Here is an 18,674-nt window from a genome sequence, read left to right as displayed (position 1 = left end):
GGGGGTAGAGGGGGGGGGGGGGAGAAGAGGGGGGTAAGGGGGAAGGGAGGGGGGATGGGGGAGAGGGAAGGGGGATGGGGGGGAGAAGAGGGTGAAGGGGAAGATGGGGGAGAAAGGGAAGGGGGGAGATGGGGGGAGAAGGAGGGAGAGGGAAGGGGGGAGGGGGAGAGTTAGGGGAGATGGGGGGATAGAGGGAAGGGAGGGGTGTGAGGAGAGGGAAGGGGGAGGGGTGTGAGGGGAGAGGGAAGGGGGAGGGGGGGGGAGGGAGGAGAGGGGGGAGGAGGGAGAGGCCGAGTGAGAAGGATGGGAGAGCAGGGGGGAAGAGAGACGGGGGGGAAGAGAGACGGGGGGGAAGAGAGACGGGGGGAAGAGAGACGGGGGGGAAGAGAGACGGGGGGGAAGAGAGACGGGGGGAAGAGAGACGGGGGAAGAGAGACGGGGGGAAGAGAGACGGGGGGAAGAGAGACGGGGGGAAGAGAGACGGGGGGGAAGAGAGACGGAGGGGGGGAAGAGAGACGGAGGGGGGGAAGAGAGACGGAGGGGGGGAAGAGAGACGGAGGGGGGGGAAGAGAGACGGGGGGGAAGAGAGACGGGGGGGAAGAGAGACGGGGGGGAAGAGAAACGGGGGGTGGGGAAGAGAAACGGGGGGGGGAAGAGAGACCGGGGGGGGGGAAGAGAGACAGGGGGGGGCGAAGAGAGACGGGGGGGGGCGAAGAGAGACGGGGGGGCGAAGAGAGACGGGGGGCGAAGAGAGACGGGGGGTCGAAGAGAGACGGGGGGGCGAAGAGAGACGGGGGGAAGAGAGATGGGATGGCGGGGAAGAGAGATGGGGGGGAAAGAAAGATATGGGGGAAGAGAGATGGGGGAGAGCGAGAAGGGGGGAGAGAGAGGGGCGGGGGAGAGTAAGAGTGAGATTGAGTGGGGTACAGTGAGGTGGGAAGAGACAGAGAGAAAGAGGGAGCATGAGAGAGATGAGACGGGGGGGAAGAGAGACGGGGGGGGGGAGAGAGACGGGGGGAAGAGAGACGGGGGGGAGAGAGACGGGGGAAAGAGAGATGGGGGGAAGAGAGATGGGATGGGGGGAAGAGAGATGGGATGGGGGGGAGAGAGATGGGATGGGGGGGAAGAGAGACGAGCGGGGGGAAGAGAGACGGGGGGAAGAGAGACGGGGGAAGAGAGATGGGATGGGGAAGAGAGATGGGATGGGGGGGAAGAGAGACGGGGGGGAAGAGAGATGGGGGGAAGAGAGAGAGAAGGGGGGAGAGAGAGGGGTGCGGGAGAGTAAGAGTGAGATTGAGAGTGAGTGGGGTACAGTGAGGTGGGGAGAGACAGAGAGAAAGAGGGAGCATGAGAGAGAGATGAGAGGAGGGAGAGGGGACACTTTGAACTTATGAGTGTCGTTTTAAAAAGCTGCAATCAGCTCTATATCTAAAATGCATTACTGCCATTAGTTTACTTTGGTCCAAGTGTGACTTGTCCCCTTCACATGCATCTGTTCAGTGTAGCAGCGATGCCCGCAGCGGGGACAGAGATTAATGGCCGCAGGGTTGATCACTCTGAACTTGAAACCACGAATGACTTTGCTGCCAGGGGTAGCTTGCACTGACCCCTCCAGGCTGTGCCAGCAGGCACACGTACGAGAGCAGCATTAATGTACATGTGCACACGTGGGGCCTGCTTACAGTGTCTGCAATAACATACAAGAGTGCTGCAAAATGCAAAAAAATCTGAGTCCTTGTGCATCCTTGCAGGTACCGCACACACATGACCCTGACAGCAGCATGGCACGTTGCTAGCTCTCTCCTCCTTCCCCCTCCGCTGGCCCTCCCATCTAATGATCTAAGGCTGCCTGTCCCCTCCTCCTTTTACACTTGCTGAAGCTTCTCTTGTCCTGACTTGAACCTATTGTACCGTGAGCTGAGCTGAAGCCGCGCTGCTAATAAAGGATGTCTGCCTGCAAACTCCTCGCCACGCTCAGGAGAGGCATCACCCTGCGGTCTAGATGGGAGAGGAGACGGATAGCTCTCAGTGCAGCCTGGAGTGTGCAGAGCAAGGTAATAATGCTGCAGCACATCACACCGACCCTGCTGCAGCACAGCACACAGACCCTGCTTCAGCACATCACACAGACCCTGCTTCAGCACACAGACCCTGCTTCAGCACACAGACCCTGCTGCAGCCACACCACACCGTGTGGGGTTCCCCTGGTGGCGTTTGTGCATGAATATAAAGTGGCTCTCTTGGCATCGCCTGATCCCAGCGCTGCGCATGATGGCCTAGAGAAGGCTTAGCTGCTGCTGATTGCTGGCAGTGTGAGGCTGGCAGAGGGGGCAGTCCCCACCAGTGCTGCTGATTGCTGGCAGTGTGAGGCTGGCAGAGGGGGCAGTCCCCACCAGTGCTGGTTATACCGCTCAGGTCTGATTCCCACGGCGGGCACAATAGCAGATCTGCAATAACATGACAGCACGGTCCCCCCTCCTTGCGATGCTGCCTGCGCTCAGTGTATGCTCCGCTGCACAGTGTGACAATGGCGTGCAGACAACGACCTTGACGTCAACATTTACACAATCTGAGTGTGCTGTGAGGCAGTGTCATTGAATGTGCCCTCTCTGCTCGCCAACCGGGGTATGCACTGGTCTAGTAGCAATGACAGAGAGAGAGAGAGAGAGCTCTGGGTTTAATCTCTTCCACCAGTGTCTGCCATACTGTGATCACTACCGGTATATCAGGTGCATATGAGCATGCGGTTACCGTGCAAATACAATGCATTGCCATTCTGTGGCTCAAACCCCTTCATCTATTTGCTTCTGCTATAAAAATGCCCTCTGTATATGTATGTCCAAGGTCACCTACACAGCTATTTGCTAGAGTCTAGGCACTTCCAGTAACATTTACACACACACACACACACACACACACACACACACACACACACACACACACACACACATTTTCTGATTAACCGCTCAACTGCATTACCAGTAACATTTGCAAATGTACAACTTAACAATGACATGGATGTGAATTTATGAAATGCTAGAATAAGTATAAAAGGGATTGACTACCTTTTGCTATTTTCTGTTTAACTCCATAACTGTTTTGCAGTCTCTGACAGCACTGGAGGTGCCACTTTTAACATGGCCATGAAATTGTAAAGTGAGGTCAACTGTGCAAGGTTGTGTGTGAAATGGCCTCCCAAACCTATACCTTCTCCTCCTTAACTGTTTGACTCACTTATTTCTCTCTTTTTTTTCTTCTTCTTCAGACTTGCGATTCTTTTTCCACTAGCAGCCATCAGAATTCCAAATTCTACAGGGATCCCGCGGAAGCGGTAAAAGACATACCGGACGGATCCACTTTACTAGTTGGTGGTAAATATTACTAGATATCGATATCACTGCTGGTCCTATACATTTTTTATAATTAAAAAATAACATACAAATATAACGATGTGAGTAGATGGAAGGAATTAGACTTTACAGGCAAAATACTTTGTGGACAAAAATGATGTAACATGCACCTGTATTTTTAAAATTTGGCATGTTGAGTGTAGTTTGAATTTGTGATTGTTCAAAAATGCACTATACAAATGTGGTTTAAGGTTTGAAATGAAGCGAACTGGAATAATTTATCTGCCATTTAGTTAATTTTACCCCATCTCGTTCCCAGTGATAAACAGCAAAGATCAAACAAAACAGTAATAAACTGTGCAATACATTGCAAAGCAAGTTGTCTTATAGATAAATAAACCTGAGCGAATTGGTTAAGTATGTGTGATTTAGAGTCAGATTTAAGTCTTTATTCTGGCCTATTGGTAATCCTCAATGTATACTAGACCTTCTAGCAGAAAGGAAAGAGGTGTACAAATATAAATATTGAAGTCCTAACACAAAATTGGACTTGGATAGTTTGTCTTTCGGTGGTTAGTGGGGTACAGCTTAATCCTGTCTTCTGCAATTATTTTTACAAATACAGTATGTAGCAATTGTCTGGCCAAAAACTGGTAACGTGCTGTTGTCCTCATTTAGTAAAGATTGTTTGACTTATTGTGCAAGGTAACTGAATAAAAGTGAAGTTAGCCAATAACTTTATCCAGGACCACATATGGCTTCCTTGGGAGTGTCCTGTGTCCATATTCATCTAATTAAACACTTTTCACTCAGACTTTAACTGTTCTATCTTGTGTGTCCTTGCTGCTATACTCTTATGTTTTATGCCTATATTTCTAATTTTAGTATAACTACTTTTGGGCATGTTGACCATCAGTATTTGCGCTAGCCATATCTGTCCACTTCTTATGGGGCTTATTGTGTGTCTATATACACAATGGGAATCCGTCACACTCAAACATACATGCTACTCGAGCGAATACAAAATGTCTTCTTTTATTCAGCAGATGTGACAACCGCACAACGTTTCCGGGTTCACAACCCCTTCATCAGGAGTCCCTGACGGTGTACCTAATGAAGCGGCTGCGACCTGCGAAACGTTGTGCGATCATCACATCCTGTATATTGCATGTGTTCGTGTAGTGAGGACTCTGTCTGCACTGTCCATACTGTAACTATTTGAATGCAGCGTACAGTATAAACAAACTGCACAGGCACTCGCAACACTATTTGTGAATGGTACTTATTGTATGTCAGCCAATAAATGTAGAACAAGATTTGAAGATCCTTATTAATAGCCATTAATGCTATACTTTATAAATGAACAATTTGCAAAGTTGACACTTTTTTGGGGGGTTACACAGTATGATATTAGCACACAAATGCCTGCAACTGGATTTAAATTGTGTTACGTTACAAAGAAAAACGTCCCGTCTACAGTATGTAACCTGGTTGTACTCTCCGTAACGTCTTGGACTTTTACATACTTGCAGCGGAAATGGCTTTGCTCATCAAATCATCAATTTCTTGTTTTCTTCTTGTACAGTATAACAAAAAACTATTCAATGCAGAAAGCTGCAATTGAAAAAGATGAAACTTGCTTTAGTTCTGAGTGGCAGCAAGTGTTGAATGGTTTTAGAGCACGTGTCTTTATGGTATTATGTACATTTTCCCTCCCAGGGTTTGGTTTGTGTGGAATTCCAGAGAACCTGATAGCAGGACTTCTGAACAGTGGTGTAAAAGGACTCACAGCAGTGAGCAACAATGCAGGGTAAGTACAGTATGCATATTCATTCCAAAAGTGGCTCAGTGAGTCAAGGCACCGACTCACACAAATAAACAAGAAAAAGCACCCAGAGTTCAAATGTAAAATAAATGTGTGTACCAGTGGAAACACCCGAGACGTGGAGGTTCCTACATTTTCTCCGTTCACCTGCTTATCTGGGAACATTACCTGCGAGGTATTCCAACCTGTGTGTTCCACATACACCTGTGGCAGTGAGTGTGCACCTACCTGCATTCACTTTTTATATATCTTTATATTTTCAATTAAATCCATATATTTTACAATTTTACTCTGAGAGCTTTTTCTTGCTCATTCATTGAAGGTTTTTTCACTTTTCAGGCTGGTTTTTCTTTTTAAAGAGCTGCATATAAAACTCTTCATTTGAATTCCTGCCATATTTTTTTCACTTCAACTATATTTATCACAATAAAACAGTATTATTTGATTTTTTTTATTAATTTTTTTTTCATTTATGATTTGTTTGCCCTGGTTTTATATGTGTATATTATGAAGAATTCATTTTTGGCACATCCATAGAATTAATTTTAACAATTGAATGAAAATTGTTACTTAATCACAAGATCATCCACAGAAGGTACATTTGTGGTGCACACCACACTAATAATGTTTAATTTTTAAGTGATTATATACAGTGAAGAAGTGAAAAAATAAAATATAAAATTAAAACTGACACGTGGTGCTATCTTTTCTGATTCTTTTTGCCTTAACTGATCACAATGGTAAGTACTACTTCAAAACGGTAGAATATATATGCAAATATGTCTGTTGACCATATATCCTCCTACTTGCCTGTACACATTCATTAGTTAAAGAGTTATACCTACAGATGTTAATAATGAAGTCTAGTAACCAATAAAACACTTCTAGATGCCACTGCAAGTCACATAGCCAAAATACACAAATTATATAGCAAAAATTAATTTTGCAGCATATAACATAGCTTTTGAAAGCATCACAATAATAAATGTTCACACAGAGGTAAAGTTGCACAGATATAATTGGGGAATCCCTATGTAGCTAAACTAGCATATGAACGCTGTTTGCCAAGTAACAGCACAGCTCCAACATCGCTGTCAAGTTTTACTCAGGAATACCTATCTCTAGTGAAAGCGATATGGATACACACTGTTGCTGATAACTGGCAACAAAACACTGTTAGATGGTAACGTAATACTTAGCTAATTTGTAGCCTTTCTAACACTCCAGCCACGATATACAGATAGAGGTCGTGCGAAGCTGCACTGGCATCGGCAGTATCAGAATCGGAGGCACCACATGACGTGACGTCACCGCATTACTACGCCCATGCCCTACGCGTTTCTCTCCAGGCGGAGCTTCGTCAAGGGCAAGTGGATGACGAGATACACCAGCCAGCTGCATATTTATACCTTTTGCCGATTGAATAAGTATTCGCAGCTACTGCAGAACAACTGCTAATAATGTTTCAATTTCAACATTTATTAGCAGTTGTTCTGCAGTAGCTGCGAATACTTATTCAATCGGCAAAAGGTATAAATATGCAGCTGGCTGGTGTATCCCGTCATCCACTTGCCCCAGACGAAGCTCAGCTGGAGAGAAACGCGTAGGGCGTGGGTGTAGTGACGCGGTGACGTCACGTCACGTGGTGCCTCTGATTCTGATGCTGCCGATGCCAGTGCAGCTTCGTACGACCTCTATCTGTATATCGTGGCTGGAGTGTTAGAAAGGCTACAAATTAGCTAAGTATTACGTTACCATCTAACAGTGTTTTGTTGCCAGTTATCAGCAACAGTGTGTATCCATATCGCTTTCACTAGAGATAGGTATTCCTGAGTAAAACTTGACAGCGATGTTGGAGCTGTGCTGTTACTTGGCAAACAGCGTTCATATGCTAGTTTAGCTAAATAGGGATTCCCCAATTATATCTGTGCAACTTTACCTCTGTGTGAACATTTATTATTGTGATGCTTTCAAAAGCTATGTTATATGCTGCAAAATTAATTTTTGCTATATAAATTGTGTATTTTGGCTATGTGACTTGCAGTGGCATCTAGAAGTGTTTTATTGGTTACTAGACTTCATTATTAACATCTGTAGGTATAACTCTTTAACTAATGAATGTGTACTGGCAAGTAGGAGGATATATGGTCAACAGACATATTTGCATATATATTCTACAGTTTTGAAGTAGTATTTACCATTGTGATCAGTTAAAGCAAAAAGAATCAGAAAAGATAGCACCATGTGTCAGTTTTAATTTTATATTTAATTTTTTCACCTTTTCACCAAGGTTCTTCACTGTATATAATCACTTAAAAATTAAACATTATTAGTGTGGTGTGCACCACAAATGTACCTTCTGTGGATGATCTTGTCATTAAGTCACAATTTTCATTCAATTGTTAAAACTATTAACTTATTGTACATAGGTAGCACCCATTTGTGTCAAAATTATGACACATGTAAAATATAATACAAAAAGAAAATTATCTATAATAATTATGTGAGCGGTGTGTCCTGTCTTCTGTGTTTCACATCCATAGAATAGCTGCACTTATTAATTATTATACTACGTATACACTACATGTAAATTTAGTACACTATTTCTTTACCTTCACTTTGATATCATCTATTAACATATTGTTTATTCACCCCATTGGTTTATTTGTAGTGTATTAGCGCACTTCACTTTATTATTTCTGATAACGACACTGAGTTTGAGTCAGGGGACACTGGTTCGAATCCCGGAGACAGCTCCTTGTGACCTTGGGCAAGTCACTTTATCTTTCCTGTGTCTTATGCACCACAAACCTTAGATTGTAAGCTCATCTGGGCAGGGACTATACTGTAATTGTGAAGCACTTTGGGTCCCATTGGGAGAAAAGCGCTATATGAAATACAAAAGTTAGTTATTATTATTGAATTACTTGATTTGGAAAGTGTTATACCTACAATTTTCAGTTAATGTTTGCCTTTTTAAATATTTCTAATGTGTACTTATAGCTCTTGTATTAGTGATCACATGCTCTAGATTTGTTGTGCCAGACATATTCAGTTCATTAACTGTGCTTGTTACGCTTCGTAAGCTAAACTCTGAAATAGTCTGGAGATATGCCCATCTTTTTACATAACCATTTAAAAAATTGCTTCATGCAAGGTCTTGCATAAATATTCAATTTCATCTCTGGGGTGACCCGGAATAACATGAGAATCTCTTGTTAGTATGTCCCAGTGGTCACTGTTTTTTTTTTTTTATTGTACAGTATTTGTACCCTCACTGGTCCTTATTTTTTTCCTTCTGTTTCTTGTCTGTTTTTAACTTGCTCATGTTAATCTTTTTTTAATCATCTGATTTTGCATTGATAGATGCAACACACAACAAAAGGTATTATCGTTTTAATTGACTTGCCACGGTTTGTGCTGGCAGTACTCATTCCCCAAACTGAAATTCTAAACCAAAAAAATGTAACAATAAAAACGTTAACCCTTCAGAAAACAACGAAAAAAATGTTGGCAGCATGAGATAAGTGAATAACAAAATGATTCTATATTTACTAAAAAATGTACTGTTCTAGAAATTAGACGGTTTTAGATCAAAATAATGCACGTCTGAACATATCACTGCTATTTTCTGCCATTAGAAATTAAGTTTAGTCATACATCATAATAAAATGTCTCGTTTTGGCGAGACAGGAACAGCTCTAATTACATTGCCCGCTTTCATATGGTAAATGCAGGCCACACACTTGATACGTGTAACTTAAAAATGGTAAAATATACAGTATAGAAATATACTAGGCAGAACACGCCTGCAGAAATGGAAATTATTAAGGAATCGTAACTTTGAGCTCATGGTGTCAGTTAAAGTAATTTATAAAAGTAGTGAAACTGCATAGTTTAAACCATCATTAAATGTACTGTAGTGCCCACGGTTATTCTAACACAAACCAGTGGCAATCGCCAAACTTGCCTTAAACTACGCCAGGTTACACCCAGCACACACCCAGAATGTAACCGGGCTAGTTTAAGGCAAGCTTTAGAATACTCGTGGTCTCGTCTGTAATATAGATTAGGACTATTTCGACCCTATTTTAAGTAGATTTTCACAGTATTTCTGATTGTAAAACCCAGATACTAGCAGTGGTACTCAGCACTACCTTGTATAGTGGTTGCAAAAACCTTTTAATATATACCCCCAGCAATTACAGTTAAAAAAATATATATATTCCATTTAGTGGTGTATAATAATTATGCTATTAGTGCAGGGAAACTGCATTCTTCCTCTCTGTCACACCCTCTGTCTTTTCCTTGGACACTTGCCGTATCTACCTGTGTGTATAACCCTTCTTTCGTTCTCAGCCCTCCATAGAGGTCTCCAGTGCCGCTTACGTTTAGAAAACCTCAAGGGCATCTTGAATCTTTAAAGTCATTTTTTTTTTTTTTTAAGTCTGCAGGGTTCAGATCTGAAGTCACAGTAATAGTATGTTGGTGTCCTTCCAGAATAAGTGAAGTTGAGATAAATTGTTGAACAGCACAAACCAGACCTGCCCCTCTAAATTCATCTAGTACATGCTGCAGAAGAGGAACTAGTGTGTGTTCTCAGACAGAACCTCCACACAGCTCTGTCTCACCCAGTCTCGCATGACACTTAAAAGTTATTACTGTTATTGGGGGTGCAGGTTTCTTAGGTGTATAAGGGTAGGTGGGGGTAGGTCTCTTTGGTATGCAAGCGGGTGGGTGGTGGTAGTGTAACGGTAGGATATGTAGGTAGTGTTTATACCCCTCAAGCCATTTTTTGCAACTGATTGGTAGCCTGTCATCAAGCATTTTCTGCCATAGGATTTTTTAATAAATCCTATTAAACCCCTTCTCTCCCCGCATCACTACCAATGAATGTGTTTTTTTACCAGTAGCATTATTTACTGCATACTGTACTTAATGAAATTTTTTCAATGCCACCACGCGGTTTTGATATTAATGCTAGTTTAATGTGATTTAGTGAATCTCTAGCCCTAAAATCCCTCCGCAGTAACAAACGCTATCACAATTCCAACAGGGGTACATCTTGCCATATGAGTCGAAAATAATGTAAGATTAATGCAATCATATTATTATTACAGATTTGTAATTTTTTTTAGGACTTCTTGCAGATAATGTACATTTTAACATTTTGAGATGAAATAAGAAAGTGTATGCATTTAATTTACTTCTGTTACTTTGGTCAGCAATAATATTCTAAATTCCCCTTTTAAGTGAACACTAAACTGCGACAGTTACGGTAGTGAGCCACTAAACATCGGAGTTAATGAGCCATAACTGTTCTTTTACTCCCTTTATATGATGGGACCGCGACCTATACCATGAATTGAATTAATCATTTACCTTTGCTCTCTACCTTATGCCTTAATGAGGCAGTTAGAGGCAGACACAACACACGGCAAGAGGAGAGATACGCGAGATAGGAACACCTTGTGACAATCGTATTGTGATTATATGGCACTTTTATAGCTTTGGAATTACACAAGATTAGGGTGTTTTAAAAAGGAAGGTGAATCATGACCATGTCTTTGACCTCTCCTCCTCCCCTTCCCCGGGCTTCAGTCTTGGGCAGTAGCACTATGCAGTAGCTGCTGGAGGTCCTGCCGAGATATACTGTAGTCAAGATATAATATTATACATTTATTTGCATTTGGGAAGGGGTGGGGGAGGGTGTGTTACTGTGACCAGGAGTCAAAGACACAATTTTGTTCTGTATCTATTAATGGAACCCAAATATATCTGAGGACAAAGTCCTTGTTCATTAAAGTTACTGCCATATTCATGAGTAAAGTTATTATTTAAGCGTCTGGTGAAAATCAACTCCCTAAACGCGTTGCATATACATTTACATTTACTTCACAATATAATATTTGTATTTCCACAGATATGACATTATCTTTCATTTCTGTTTGCAAATAATACAAAATTCCATTTTTTTAAAAATATTTTAATGCAGAAGTCACGCAATCTATTACTGTACAGTATGCACCAAATATGTTTCATGTATTCTGAAATACATGGTGTATGGGTTACTGGGATACACCACAAAACGGACACCGATATTGTTTGAAAATGTGATTTTAAATATCTTACAATTCTTTTGGTGCTGGTATCACCTGGGAGGCCTAACCACCCATGTTGGGGCAACTACACCCTTTACCCACCCCCTCTACCACTAAACAAACCGGGTACTTGTGTTTAACCCCTTCATTACCTTAGTGGTTAGCCACTAAGATAATGAAGCTCTGCTTTTATTTTTAGTACATTATATAGAAGCAGGGGGTCTCTGGAGCTGAACCGCATTACTCTACTTCCTTGTCTGTGACCCTTTGCTTCCCGAGGGGCAGGCCCCAGTATGGGGTGCCCGTATCTCCTGCAAGTTTAAATGTCCTGATCATGTGACACGGGCCATGTAAACTTGCAGGAGATACCTGCACCCGATACTGAGGCCTGTACCTCGGGAAGCAGGGGGTTCCCGGACCCGAAATGAATTTAGCTCATGAGACCCCCTGCTTCAATCCTATGTTCTCAAAATAAAAACAGAGCGATCGCCTGTAAGAGCTGTGCAGGGAGACGCAGAGAGAGGGAACACTTCTTCGCTGTACAGCTCTTTAAAACAATGCTTATTGTTTTTATTTATTTTTTAAATCATAATAAATCTAAACACTTGAAAGTATAACTGGGGACTGCCATGTTGTCTCTTTGGTGATGTTATTTGCGGTACAAGAAGTTCCAGCTACCGTAGACATAACTTTATGGATGATAAAAAGATCCAATGCGACTTAAAGTATCTAGCAGCATAGATAATTATAATAACACTGGTGATATATCACTGTTAAAAATGCGGCTTTAAATTAAGATTTTATATTAAAATAACATTTTAAATATCCCCTTCCTGCTTTAATCAAATAGTTCCTGTCACAGCCAGTGTCAGAAAGGACATCACAGAATGTGACAGATGCACAGCACAGACATGCAGGACACTGACATGGCCCCTGCGCAGACAGAGGAAACCCATCCAGTTCATTATTTACCTGCATTATTTTCATGACTAATTGTATTTAATGTATCAAGAAAGACCTAAATATCAATAATTACCTTACATGCAAATATTCAAATGACAGTTTTTCTTTAGGGGGGTGCAGCTTTAAGTGTGTATTATCTGGCTTTCCACCATATTCAGTAGGGCCTAAGAGAGAGATTTTTTTGTTGAAAATAAATTATATTAGTACATGCCTCTTCCCGGTGAGGATATATTTAGTAAAGAAGAAGCCTCTGTGTAGCACATGATTATCTTACATTGCATACTGTAGTAGTAAACGTCTATACCACTTGAAAATCATTTTAACATCCCCACAGACTGATTAAACATTAACCACCCACACTACTGTTCAAGCTCTTTTATTGACGTCCCAATTGAATGATAAGATAAAGCATAGATCTCAGCTAAAAGTGAATGACAATGTTTACAATGTTGACTGCATGACCCCTATTCACACTGACATGCTATATCATTGGCACAGCGTTATCTACAATAATGTATTTACCTTAGCCCTGAAATCTTGTAATGTAACATTAAGCAAGAAATTAACCTACTGTATATAAGTATGGCAGTGGTGCACTTAAACAATATATGTTTGTTACCAGAACTATAAGCTCACACTATCAACTCTAATACATAAAGAAACATGCTATAAATTATATTCAGAGTTTGTTAATGTATGTATATCTTTATTTATATAGCGCCATTAATGTACACAGCGCTTCACAGCAATAATACACGTGACATAATAATATAAATAATACAAATAACACATAATGGGAAGAAGTGCTTCAGACATAAAAGTAACATTTAGGAAAATAAGTCCCTGCCCCGAAGAGCTTACAATCTAATCAAACATGTTCAATATAAATTAATATTTACCATATTAGAAATCCAGAAAAAAAAAGAGAAAACAAATGCAGAAATGTATCACAATGCAGCGTACACATAGCAGTGTAACCAATTTTTGCCAGGGGATAAATTGCTTGAGCCATCACATTAGTATTATGAACTAATACTTTAAAAGCTTAGTACAGGTTAAAATGAGTATTTTTTGTTATCTGAATGGTTAGTGAGAACAGGATAAGTGAGGAGTGTGTCTTTATTTTTTTGGTTTCTAAATAAGTGGCAGTATATTAATCACTTTAAATTATAGTCTTTTCCCTAAATGGGCTTCATATCTTCTTTTGGGGCCCGAGGCATATGGAGATATTATTATCGTTTACTTGTAACGTGCCAACAAATTCCACAGTGCGATACCATAGGTGCAGAAATGTACTAATTACATACAAATAAGGATAAACATGCACAAACAGATACAAAATGTAATGAGCTCCTGAGAGCTTACAATCTAGAGGGAATAGGGGACAATTTTGAAACAAAAAGGTAAAGTGGCTACTCCTTGTGAGATGGAGTATACCTCAGGTTTAAATATGATCCTATTAAGATTTGATGGTGGGGATGTTTGGGGGTGTTACATAGCATGGAGATCGGCCCAGCTGCACAATTGGTTGGTAAGGGTGGGCGGGGGAGTTGGATGTTTAAAGATATTACAGCCTTCCTTGAAAAGGTGAGCTTTCAGGGAGTTTTTAAATGTCTGAAAGCTGGGGAGAGTGATAGTACGTGGTAGGGAATTCCAGAGAGCGGGGGCAGCATGGGAGAAGTCTCCTAAGTGGGAGGAGGTAATAATGCAGGAGGAAAGGCGGATGACGCGAGCAGAACTTAAGGGGTGTTTAGGGATATATTTGGGAATAAGGACTTAGATGTAAGGCAGGGCAGTGTATTGAGAGCTTTCTAAATCAGAGCAGATTCTAGAGTATATGGGAAGGCAGTTTAGGGATTTGTGTAGTGGAGCAGCGGATGTGGAGCAGTGAGGGAGGTAGATGAGCTTGGCAGCAGCATTTTGGATGGATTGGAGTTGGGATAGGCAGACAATGGGAATGCTAACTAGAAGGTTACAGTAGACAAGGCGGGACAAGGTGAGTGCATGAATTAGGATTTTAGGTAGAACATGACATATCCTGGCAATATTTCAGAGGTGGAGATTGCAAGACTTTGTGAGGAATGAAGGAGAGATCAGTCAAAGATGATTCCTAGACAGCGGGCTTAAGGCTGCGGCCAGGGTGGGGAGACGCGCGCTCACGAGGCGTGATGTCAGCGTCTGCCTGAGCAGGAGTGATTAGCTGCTCAGCTCACTGGTGCTCGAGGGGGGGCACGTGCCACAGACGGGAGGGGGGCGTGACATCACATACTCAGCTCCATCTCATTGGTTGTGGTGACTGCTGTGCTCTCATTGGCTTTTACCTGGTCACGTGACGCGCCATAGTGCCGGGAAAACAAATTTCACTGTCTCTCCGAGCACCGCTCCGGCCCGAGCACACGTGTGCACCAAGCAGCACTTTGGACGCTTACATCAATTAAAAGGTATTTAAACACGCCGAGCATGAGCGCGCACGCATGTGTCTCCTCACCCTGGATGCAGCCTAAGGGGTTGATTAGATTGTGGTGTTATTGACAGTGATGGAGAGTTTTACTGCAGCGTGGCAGTGGAAGGGGGAAAGAGTATTAGTTCTGTTTTTGACACGTTAAGCTTTAGGTAATAGTGGAATATCCAGGAGAAGATTGTAAAGAGACAGTTGTCACACAGGACAGGATAGAGGGGCAGAGGTCAGGGGAGGAGAGGTAAATTTGGGTGTCATCAGCATAAAGATTATACTGAAAGCCAAAATATAGATTGTATTAGTTTACCAAGAGAAGAAAAGATGTAGATGGAGAAGAGCAGAGGGCCAAGGACAGAGCCTTGTGGGACCCTAACAGAGAGAGGGAGTGAAGACTAGGAAACACCAGAGAAGGAAACGCTGAAGGAGCGGTTGGATAGTTAGGACATGAACGAGGAGAAGGTTCTGTTACGAAAGCCAATGGAATGGAGTGTTCAGGAGAAGGAGGTGATCAACAGTGTTGAAGGCAGCAGAGAGATCCAGAAGAATTAGGAGAAGTAACCCTTAGACTTAGCTGAGTCATAATGACTGGGCCACTGATTGAGCCACCTGTGCTGAAGCAGTGATATCCTGAAAATCTAACCTATTGGTGGCCCTTGAGGACTGGAGTTAGCCACCCCTGACTTAAAGTGTTCGCATTGTAAAGTGAATGTTTTAAGTGCTATGGCTGCCCCTGCTGTGCTTTCCTCAAGTTATAAAGATAAAGTGTTCTGCCCAAGGTCACAATGAGAGCTGATACTGGAAGTCAAAACAGGTTCACCTGCTTCAAAGGCAGCATTCTGCCATTAAGTGACTGCTTCAACCCTACTAATATCCTATTCCCTAATTATATCTTCTCTATGCACAGTCCTGTGGCCTCCACTGTGCTAGCTCCACGTATGTACGCGGAACATGTCTTCTCACTGATTTTTGATTAAGCTGCTCTTTTATGTTAATGCAATTTACGAAACATCATCTTTCTTCCCCATTAATTCTCAGTGACAATCCATAACTTCCAGGATCCATTCCAGTACCTCTCATCAACATTTAATACTAACACTCTGTGCTACACAAAATGCACCTACCGTACTTGTATTCACATCGACCTCTTTGCTCCAGTATGTTGTGTACACATTGGCATTGATTGCTGACATACTGTAGGTTGTAAATTCCTTAGGGCAATAATTCCCTTTTTTACCTTTTTTTTGTAGAGCCCTTAAAACTGTAGCGAGTGATCGTTTCAATTGTATGCCAAGCCTCTGATAATAACTTTAATAACAACAGCTCTGAAAGCTGGTTGGCTGATTTCCAGCATAATTCTCCCAATAATAGCCAGAAATGTTATGCCCTCATCAAATTTGGAATGCATTACTCACTTGGTTTGCTTTGAGTGTGGGTGGAGGGATAGGGTCTGTCTGTAGACTCGATTAGTTGCTGTCGCCCTTTGGAGGAGAGGGCTTAGGAGGGTTTGCGGTAGTCCATTGGTTGGGCCGGGTGTTCCACATTGGGCCATTGCTGGGGTACGTGGGAATCCGCATCGGGTGTTGGTGTGGGAGGAAGAGAGCTTTGAGTCTTCAACTCCTCCATCCTGGGCATTAATGACCTGGTAATGCCCTGTCCTTTTGAGGATTATTAGTTGAAAGGACTGAATGTAAGGAAGGAACATACTGCTAGACAGGAAATATAAGAGGAATTCTAAACCTGCAAGGGGACACACTTTATAAAAGTATTAGTGTCTATTTCACAGCTGTTACCTTTAAAATTTGAGCAACTATATGACTGGGTATATATTTGGGTAGAATTTGGAAGTCTTGTGGTGTATCCGATTACTCAGATTTTTCACAATTGTTCTGCTTTTGTTTTTCAGATAGCACACTTTTAGTAGAGAAAATGTGGTTGAATATAATCATATAGAATGTGTTATAGTTGCAATTTAAAGGTTGTATGTTGGATCATTTGGAGGATATTATATTTGACCTATTAAACGTGCAAATAAGATGCATTACCCGTAGATAGTCAGTTAGTACGATATCAATTCAGATATTTTATTGGTGCTATAGAACACTGTGGGGCCTGTCCTATAAACTTCGGTAACTAAGTCATCAAGCTTTTTGAGCACTTCTCAAATGATTTGGGATAGGTAGGTATTCAGCAAGCTTATGCCAAAACCGTTCGGGAAGTGCTCCTACCCGAGAGGTAGCGCTCTGGCTCAGACACACCAATCAGGAGCTCAGAAAGAGCTCAAACTCACATTCTGGTAGCTCCGATAATCTCATCGGGCTACAACTCGCCGATCTCATTTTGCCACCTCGAGGGTGGCGGGATGGGATTTGCGGTAGGACTTAGAAGAAAATATTTATTTTTACTGCATCGGATTGAAGCTGGGGGTCTCCGGAGCTGAAATTAATGCTGTTCTGCTATGGAGACCCCCTGCTATAATACTGTTATTAAAATTGAAATAAAAATAGTGCGATCGCCTATAAGAGCTCTCTGCAGGGAGATGCAGCTCTTACAGACTGCGGGAAGATCACAGCGGTTGGACTTAGAAAAAGCCAGAGATAAGGTCACAGCTATCCCGAGCGGTATTGGCATTTTCCTACCTCACGGTTTGTGACTTGTGGTAATGCTTTCTGATCCTTTATGAATACCGTGATAACACAAATGACAGACAGTGGGGTAGGGTCATGCCAAACCGTTCAATTTGCCAGTGATTTTATCAAAGCTACTAGAATAGGCCCCTATGGCCCAGATCCACAGAACTCTAACGGGGATCTTCAAAACTCCCAAAACATGCGCTAGGGCCTGTCTTACTGCTAAGATGGCCTGGTAATAACTATAACAGCTGTAGTGGTATGTTAAGAAGTGTGGAAACCTCAACGCATATCCACAATAGGCTGTTAAAGTTAACACAGGACTTAACACAGTTTTTTTTTTTTAGATCATACTGTAGCTGACTTACAGAAAATGTTTAGGTCTTGTCCAGGGTGCTGAAGTAGCCCACTTTAGCTTCCTATATACTGTACTGTAGCAGTGTTTCCCAACTCCAGTCCTCAGAGAATCCCAACAGGTCAGGTCTTAAGGCCATCCTTGCTCCAGCACAGGTGGGTCAATCAGCGGCTCAGTCATTTTGACTGAGCCACCTGTGCTGGAGCAGGGATATCTTTAAGATCTGACCTGTTGGGGTTATCTGAGGACTGGAGTTGGGAAACACTGCTATATAGTCTTAACAATATTCAAAACCAAAATGAGTACCCTGGACTAGGCCAAAAAATTCAACCAAGACCTATGTATTACTCCTTCAAAGCCATAGTCCACAAAGTAATCAGGTTCCCCCGAGGAAGCCAAAAAGAATGTATGTGTAGCGCACAGCAAACAGAGAAGCTTATTTTGCAAAATAAGCTACTTTATTGAAGCTTATTTTGCAAGACCTGCTTCTGTGTTTGTTGTGCGCTACACATACATTCTTTTTGGATATCTCTGGATCTAGACACAGCTGCATGCTAAGGAAGTGTCCTGGGGACAACAGTGAGTACATGATTACTTACTTAAAGGCCATACCAATGAGGAGGGGAGGGGTATAGTCATGCCCAACCCCTACCTTCAGGGTGATATAGAGCCCCTTATACAGGTTTAAGACTTTGATTGGAAGTACTGTTTTATTGCTAATTGTTCCAAGTGCTGTTATCCTCCTTATTATTGGATCATCATTATGAAGACAGGACCAAGCACTTAAGCCCCACCCATTTTCCATATATATTTATGCGTATCCACTGAGGAAGCTGCAGAAGCAAATCACGTTGCGTTAAATGTTTGGGAAGCTGGAGATCTTCCAGCCAGAGGAACAGCTGAGAGAGACGTGCTAAACGGCACCTTCATGGAGGCAGAGCGAGGAGTACACATGGAGTTGGCATCCAGAGCATAGCTCCTACCACCGGTTGCTG

The 18,674-nt window shown here is 42.3% G+C and overlaps 1 protein-coding gene across 1 annotated transcript in view; it reads left to right on the top strand.

Moving 5' to 3' along the window:
- Positions 1–1,847: 1,847 nt before the first annotated feature.
- OXCT1 (3-oxoacid CoA-transferase 1) overlaps positions 1,848–18,674 on the top strand; it is a 227,914-nt gene continuing 211,087 nt past the window's right edge. Inside the window, exons 1-3 of the mRNA XM_075588804.1 lie at positions 1,848–2,054; positions 3,266–3,371; positions 5,070–5,160. Of these exons, the coding sequence (XP_075444919.1) occupies positions 1,947–2,054; positions 3,266–3,371; positions 5,070–5,160 (305 nt within the window). The 5' untranslated portion in view covers positions 1,848–1,946. The remainder of the gene's footprint in view (positions 2,055–3,265; positions 3,372–5,069; positions 5,161–18,674) is intronic.

The sequence above is a fragment of the Ascaphus truei genome, chromosome 1 (assembly GCF_040206685.1).
Source record: "Ascaphus truei isolate aAscTru1 chromosome 1, aAscTru1.hap1, whole genome shotgun sequence".
Lineage (NCBI taxonomy): Eukaryota > Metazoa > Chordata > Amphibia > Anura > Ascaphidae > Ascaphus > Ascaphus truei.
Note: the sequence above shows the minus strand (reverse complement) of the source record. Positions and strands in the feature narration are given on the sequence as shown.